The sequence below is a fragment of the Chiloscyllium punctatum genome, chromosome 8 (assembly GCF_047496795.1).
Source record: "Chiloscyllium punctatum isolate Juve2018m chromosome 8, sChiPun1.3, whole genome shotgun sequence".
NCBI classification, from domain to species: Eukaryota; Metazoa; Chordata; class Chondrichthyes; order Orectolobiformes; family Hemiscylliidae; genus Chiloscyllium; species Chiloscyllium punctatum.
Window position 1 is genome coordinate 132,503,565 of NC_092746.1, and position 8,352 is coordinate 132,511,916.

General features: G+C 48.6%; 1 protein-coding gene across 1 annotated transcript in view; it reads left to right on the forward strand.

Moving 5' to 3' along the window:
* Nucleotides 1–6,475: 6,475 nt before the first annotated feature.
* LOC140480305 (nuclear receptor-binding protein 2-like) overlaps nucleotides 6,476–8,352 on the forward strand; it is a 146,217-nt gene continuing 144,340 nt past the window's right edge. The window contains exons 1-2 of the mRNA XM_072575009.1: nucleotides 6,476–6,532; nucleotides 6,662–6,784. Coding sequence (XP_072431110.1) covers nucleotides 6,476–6,532; nucleotides 6,662–6,784 — 180 coding nt within the window. The remainder of the gene's footprint in view (nucleotides 6,533–6,661; nucleotides 6,785–8,352) is intronic.

Genomic DNA, 8,352 nt, shown 5'->3' on the forward strand with positions numbered 1-8,352 from the left:
AGAGAGACTTGGAATGGGAACATAGAACATTACAGCGCAGAACAGGCCCTTCGGCCTCGATGTTGTGCCGACCTGTGAACTATTCTCAGCTCATCTCCCTACACTATCCCATCATCATCCATGAGCTTATCTAAGGATTGTTTAAATCTCCCTAATGTGACTGAGTTAACTACATTAGCAGGCAGGGCATTCCACACCCTCACCACTCTCTGCGTAAAGAACCTGCCTCTGACATCTGTCTTAAATCTATCACCCCTCAATTTGTAATTGTGCCCCCTCCCCCTCTCCCTCTCCCCGTCATCATCTTCGGGAAAAAGACTTTCACTAGGCAAAAGTGAGGACTGCAGATGCTGGAAACCAGAGTTTAGATTAGAGCGGTGCTGGAAAAGCACAGCAGGTCAGGGAGCATCCGAGGAGCAGGAAAATCGACATTTCGGGCAAAAGTCCTTCATCAGGAACACCTGAAACATCAATTTTCCTGCTCCTTGGATGTTGCCTGACCAGCTGTGCTTTTCCAGCACCACTCTAATCTAAAATAAGACTCTCACTGTCTCCCCTATCTAATCCTCTGATCATCTTGTATGTCTCCATCAAATCCCCTCTTAGCCGCCTTCTCTCCAATGAGAACAGACCCAAGTCCCTCAGCCTTTCCTCATAAGACCCTCCCTCCAGACCAGGCAACATCCTGGTAAATCTCCTCTGCACCTTTTCCAATGATTCCACATCCTTCCCGAAATATGGGGACCAGAACTGTACACAATATTCCAAATGTGGCCGCACCAGCGTTTTGTATAGTTGCAGCATGACGTTACGACTCTGGAACTCAATCCCTCTCCCAATGAAACCTCACACACCGGATACCGCCTTAACAGCACTATCCACCTGGGGGGGCAACTTTCAGGGATCTATGTACATGGACTCCAAGATCCCTCTGCACATCCACACGACCAAGAATCTTTCCATTGACCCAGTACTCTGCCTTCCTGTTATTCTTCCCAAAGTGTATCACCTCAGCATATAGCTGCATTGAACTCCATTTGCCACCTCTCAGCCCAATTCTGCAGTTTATCCAAGTCACCCTGCAACCTGTAACATTCTTCCACACTGTCCACTACTCCACCGACTTTAGTGTCATCTGCAAATTTACTAATCCATCCACCTATGCCTGTGTCTTAAGTCATTATAAAACAGACCCTTGGGGCACACCCCTAGTAACCGGACTCCAGCTGAATATTTTCCATCAACCACCACTCGCTGCCTTCTTTCAGAAAGCCAGTTTCTAATCCAAACTGCTAAATCACCCTCAATCCTATGTCTCTGGATTTTCTCCAACAGCCTACCACGTGGAACCTTATCAAAGGCTTTACTGAAGTCCATGTATACCACATCAACTGCCCTACCCTCAACTACATGCTTGGTCACCTTCTCAAAAACTCAATGAGATTTGTGAGACACGACCTGCCCTTGATAAAACCACGTTGACTATCTGAAATCACATTGTTGCTTTCTAGATGATTAAAAATCCGATCTCATATAATCCTTTCCAAAACCTTTCCTACAACAGAAGGAAGGCTCACTGATCTATAATTATTTGGGTCATCTCTACTGCCCTTCTCGAACAAGGGCACAACATTTGCAATCCTCCAGTCCTCTGGTACTAAACCTGTAGATAATGACGAGTCAAAGATCAAGGCCAAAGGCTCTGCTATCTCCTCACTAGCTTCCCAGAGAATCCTTGGATAAATCCCATCCGGCCCAGGGGACTTGTCTACTTTCACGCCTCCTAGAATTGATAACACCTGTTCATAACTAACCTCGATCCTTTCTAGTCTAATATCTCGTACCTCAGACTTCTCCTCTGCAATATTCTCCTTTTCCTGAGTGAAATCCGATGGGAAATGTTCATTTAGCACCTCTCCGATCTCCACAGGGTCCGCACACAACTTCCCACTCTGTCTTTGACTGGCCCTATTCCTACCCTAATCATCCTTTTATTCCTCACATACCTATAGAAAGCTTTAGGGTTCTTCTTTATTTGCTAAAGACAGCTCGTGTTCTCACTTTGTTCTTCTTAACTCTCTCTTTAAATCCTCCGTCGTTGATCTGTAACTCTCCATCACCTCATCTGAACCAACCATCTTGCCTCATCAACACATGAGCCTCCTTCCTCTGCTTAACAAGTGATGCAATTTCTGTTGTAAACCACGGTTCCCTGACCTTATCACTTCTTCTCTTCCTGACAGGGACATACCTATCAAGGACACACAATATCTGTTCCTTAAACCAGCTCCACATTTCTATTGTCGACATCCCCTGCATACCTCATTCTATCCATCTAATTCCTGCCTAATCGCATTGTAATGGCCTTTGCCCCATCAATAACTCTTGACCTGTGGCATGTACCTATCCCTTTCCATCGCTAAACTAAACGTAACTGAATTATGGGTCACTCTCTCCAAAAGTGCCCACCTACAACTAAATCAATCACCCGGCCTGGTTCATTACCAGGTTCAGATCCAGTGTGGCCTCCCCTCTAGTCGGCCCTTCGACATACTGTGTCAGGAAACCCTCCTGTACACTTTGGACAAAAACTGATCCATCCGACTTACTAGAGTTATAGCATTTCCAATCAATGTTGGGAAGTTAAAGTCCCCCATAATGATCACCCTGTTTTTTTGTGGAGCCTCCTCCCACCTTGTTTACATAACCTCTTAGCAAATCCTCCCATTCCATTCTCTGTCATCCAACTCCAACTTTAATGCACCAAGCCATTTATCTCAGCTCTGCCTGCAGCAGCAAGTTCCACATTTGCACAAAACTTTGGAGAAAGAGATTTTGCCGGAATTCCTTATTGGCTTCATTAGCTGCACCAAATTGCTTTATATTTGATCATCATCCCTTGCTGTTCCTGAAGGTCAGTGTCCTATCCTCACCCTGTGAGCTAATTGAGTCTTGATGAAATCCTTCTGACTAACTGACGACAGAAAATGTCAGTATGTTCCAGAGCTGAGGTGACACAGACACTGATGAGGAGCTGCTGGGGTTGGACTGGGGTGGACAAAATTAAAAATCCCACAACACCAGGTTATAGTCCAACAGGTTTATTTGGAAGCACTAGCTTTTCGAGCGCTGTTCCTTCATCATACCCCACAGCTACCTGGTGAAAGCTGGTATTGTGTTATTATTAACAACAGACACTGAAATCATCTCCACAGAACACCCCTCCCCAAACAACACGGTTCACACAGACCCCAGGTAAGTCCTTCAACCCCCGCCTTGGATACCCACAGACCCAATATCCCCACCCACTGTCACTGACTCCTTGTAGAACAATCCACTCAGCCCCTCTCTCCTACTCTGACCCCATCCCCCTGCAACTTCAGTTCCCTCAAATAGCCTTTTGAACATTTCCATTTCAAAAGACTCTAACTATCGTTCCTCTTATAATTTTATAGATGTCTCTCAGACCACTCCTCAGCCTCTAACACTCCAGTAAAGAAAAAAACACATTTGTCCAACCTCTCCTTATAGCGAATACACTCCAATCCAGACAACATCCTGATGAAGGGCTTATGCCTGAAAACGTCGAGTCTCCTGCTCCTCGGATGCTGCCTGACCTGCTGCGCTTTTCCAGCAACACATTCTTGATTCTGATCTCCAGCATCTGTAGTCCTCACTTTCTCTTAGCATCCTGGTCAACCTCATCTACACCCTCTCCAAAGCCTCCACATCCTTCTTATAGTGTGGGGAGCGGAACTGCACACAATACTCCAAATGTCGCCGAATTAAAGTTCTACACAGCTGTATGTGGGTGTCACTGGCTGGGCCAATGTTTATTGCCTGTCCCTAATTGCCCAGAGGGCAGTTAAGAGTCAAACACATTGCTGAGGGTCTGGAGTCACGTGTAGGCCAGACCAGGAAAGGATGGCAGTTTCCTTCCCTGAAGGACATTAGTGACCCAGATGGGTGTTTCCAACAATCGACAATGATTTGGACATAAGTTAGCTCGCGGAGCTGGAAGGTTTCATGGTCCTCATTAGACCCTTAATTCCATGTATTTATTGAATTCAAATTCCACCATCTGCCCTAGTCAGATTCAAACAAGGGACCCTAGAATATTACCAGGGTCTCTAGGTTCATAGCTTAGTGGTAATACCAAGTCACCTCCCGTAACTTGTGTGGTGACTTTTATACTCATGACCCCAACTAATGAAGGTGAGCCTTCATGACCACATTATCCACTTGTGTTGCCTCTTTCAGGGAGCTATGGACTTCACCCCAAGATCCTGCTGTAGACCAGTGCTCTGCTCTTACCATTTACTGTATACTTTCCTCTTAAATTTATCCTCCCAAAATGCATTACCTCACAGGTGCCTGGATTAAACTCCCTCTGTCATCCCTCCACCTATCATTTCAATTAATCTATATCCTGATGTATCCTTTGGCAATCTTCCTCACTATCCACAGCTCCATGAATTTTCAGATTTTATGCAAACTTACAAAGTAGACCCCCTGTATTTTCATCCAAATAATTTTTATGTGTTCACATGTCAATATCCAGGCTCATTCCCCAATACAAGGTCTAGCATGGCCCTTCCCTCATTAGACTATCCACATACTGTTTGAAGAAACCCTCCTGGATACACTGAACAAATTCTGCTCTGTATAAGCCGCGGACACTAAAGGAATCCCAGTCAGTGTTGGGGAAGTTAAAACCACCCAACTGCAGCAACCCTGTTGTCTTTCCACCTGTTTACATATCGGGTCCTCTCTGTCCCACTGGTTACTGGGAGCCTGTAGTATAAGCCCATCACAGTGACTGAACCTTCCTTATTCCCGAGTTCGATCCTGATGGTCTCGCTGGATGATCTCCAAGATGTCCCCCCCCTCTCAGTGTAGGTGGGACATTCTCCTCAATCAGTAATGTAACTCCCCTAACTCTCTCTACATCCCCCTCTATCACACTCCTGACTTGTGCATTGTCAATGGCTGTTAAGCCTTTGGGAGACAGGTGAGGTACTCATTGCAGGACTCCTCCCCTTTATCAATTCTGTTAGTAACATTTTCAAAACTCTCCAAGTTCACCAAAGATCATTTCCCTATCTCCCCACACCGACTGTGTCCAATCAGACCACTGCTGACCATGTGACTATATGTCCCAACCTTACAATACGGTTCAGTATTTTCCCTTCCACTGATGTAAGCTAACTGCTCTGTAGTTCCTGTTTACTCTCTCACTCGCTTCTCAGATAATGGGATGACATGAAGAGTGAGGGGGAGAGTGGGCTTGGGCTGGGTGGGATAGTAAAGGGAGTGAGGGGGGGAGAGTGGGATTAGACTGGGTGGGATATTAAAGGGAGTGAGGGGGAGAGTGGGATTAGACTGGGTGGGATATTAAAGGGAGTGGGGAGTGAGGGGGGGAGAGTGGGATTAGACTGGGTGGGGATATTAAAGGGAGTGAGGGGGAGAGTGGGATTAGACTGGGTGGGATCGTAAAGGGAGTGAGGGGGGAGAGTGGGATTAGACTGGGTGGGATATTAAAGGGAGCGGGGAATGTGGGGGGAGAGTGGGATTAGACTGGGTGGGATATTAAAGGGAGCAGGGAGTGAGGGGGGGAGAGTGGGATTAGACGGGGTGGGATATTAAAGGGAGCGGGGAATGTGGGGGGAGAGTGGGATTAGACTGGGTGGGATATTAAAGGGGAGCGGGGAATGTGGGGGGAGAGTGGGATTAGACTGGGTGGGATATTAAAGGGAGTGAGGGGGAGAGTGGATTAGACTGGGTGGGATATTAAAGGGAGTGGGGAGTGAGGGGGGGAGAGTGGGATTAGACTGGGTGGGATATTAAAGGGAGTGAGGGGGAGAGTGGGATTAGACTGGGTGGGATCGTAAAGGGAGTGAGGGGGGAGAAGTGGGATTAGACTGGGTGGGATATTAAAGGGAGCGGGGAATGTGGGGGGAGAGTGGGATTAGACTGGGGTGGGATATTAAAGGGAGCAGGGGAGTGAGGGGGGAGAGTGGGATTAGACGGGGTGGGATATTAAAGGGAGCGGGGAATGTGGGGGGGAGAGTGGGATTAGACTGGGTGGGATATTAAAGGGAGCGGGGAATGTGGGGGGAGAGTGGGATTAGACTGAGTGGAATATTAAAGGGAGCGGGGAATGTGGGGGGAGAGTAGGATTAGACTGAATGGGATGTTAAAGAAAGCAGGGAGTGAGAGGGAGAGTGGGATTAGACTGAGTGGAATAATAAAGGGAGTGAGGGGAGAGTGGGATTGGGCTGGGTGGGATATTAAAGGGAGTGAGGGGGACAGAGGGATTGGACTGAGTAGGATATTAAAGGGAGCGGGGAGTGAGAGGGGAGAGTGACGTTTTAAGAGTTTTGGGAATTGGTGGTGGTTGTAGAAATGTGCTGTTACCTGGTAGCAGGTTGCCTTTAGTGGGATCTTGCTGTACATACTTGTTACATTTGGTCCAATGGAGCAGAACATCATTAGCTGTGAGGTGCTGATGGTCGTTGGAGGCTGTGTGACTGTATGGGCAGGGGACAGTGTCCCTTCTCTGGCTGGTTGGATGCTGTGTTTTGATGACTCTGGAGATGGGTTTGAGTGGGATTGATCTGTTTGCTTTCCTGAGTCACTGTCAATACTGCTCCTCCTGCAGGTGAGGCAGGGCAATGCAGCCAGCATTGAGACCACCTTTCTCGCCATGGACACTGAGGAGGGGGTGGAGGTCGCTTGGAACGAGGTTCACTTCCCCAATCACCGGCTTTTCCACCTTCATGAGGTGAGCATCCGTCACTGCGTGCAATGACACAACAGCACGAACATACACTCAGCTCCTGGTCTTTCTTTATTGTCTCATGGCCAGGATTTATTAACCAGCTCTAGTCACCCCTTCGTTGTGTAGCACCATCACCGTACTAAACGGACAGACTTCAAACTGATCCAACAACTCAGTGTATGGACGGTGTCAGTAACAGAGTTACCAAGCAGCATCTGCTCAGCAATAACCTGCTCAGTGACCTGCCCAGTTTGGGTTCCCCCAGGGTCACTCAGCTCCTGACCTCATTCCAGCCTTGGGTCAAACATGGACAGAAGAGCTGGATTCCAGAGGGGAGGGGAGAGAGACAGCCCTTAACATCAAGCATTCAGCCAAATATAGCATCACGGAACCTTGGCAAAACTGGACTCCCTGGGTGTCAGGGGGCAAGCACTCCGATGGTTAGAGTCATACCCGACACAAAGGAAGATGGTTGTGGTTGTGGAGGGTCTGTCATCTCAGCTCCAGGACATCTCTGCAGGAGTCCCTCAGGGGAGGGTCCTAGGCCCAACCATCTGCAGCTGCTTCATCAGTGACCTTCCCTCTGTCATAAGGTCAGAGGTAGGGAGGTTCACTGATGAACCAACGTTCAGCACCATTCACTACTCCTCAGGTACTGAAGCAGCCCGTGCCCAAATACAACAAGATCTGGACAGTATCCAGGCTTGGGCTGACAAGTGACAAGTAAGATTCGTGCCACACAAATACCAGGCTATGACCATCTCCAATTAAAGATAATCTAACCACCGGTCCTTGACATTCAATGGTGTTACCATCACTGACTCCCCCACTATCAACATCCTGGGGGTGACCAGTGACCAGACACTCAGTTGGACTCACCACATAAACACAGAGGCTACAAGAGCAGGTCAGAGGCTGGGAATCCTGCAGCGAGTTACTCCCCTCCTGACTCCCCAAGGCCTGTCCACCATCTACAAGGGACAAGGCAGGAGGGTGATGGAATACTTGCCCTGGGTGGGGCAGCTCCAACAACACTCAAGAAGCTCAACACCATCCAGGACAAAGCAGCCCCCATTTGATTGGCACCACATCCACAAACACCCACATCGACTCCCTTCTAGAAGGACAAGGGCAGCAGATAGATGGGGACACCACCCCCTGCGTGTTCCCCTCCAAGCCCCTCACTATCACCGTTCCCTCACTGTCACTGGGTCAGAATCCTGGAATTCCCTCCCTCAGGGACATTGTGGGTCAACCCACAGCACATGGACTGCAGCGGGTCAGGAAGGCAGCTTCACCCCCACCCCAACCTTCTCGGTGTTGGTCAGACAGTAGAACTGGGGTCTCTAGGGCCAGCTCTCTGTGGTGGCACAGTGGTTAGCACTGCTGCCTCACAGCACCAGGGTCCCAGGTTCGATTCCAGCCTCAGGCGACTGTCTGTGTGGAGTTTGCACGTTCTCCCCGTGTCTGCGTGGGTTTCCTCCGGGTGCTCCGGTTTCCTCCCACAGTCCAGAGATGTGCAGGTCAGGGTGGCTTGGCCATGGGAAATTGCCCATAGTGTTAGGTGCATT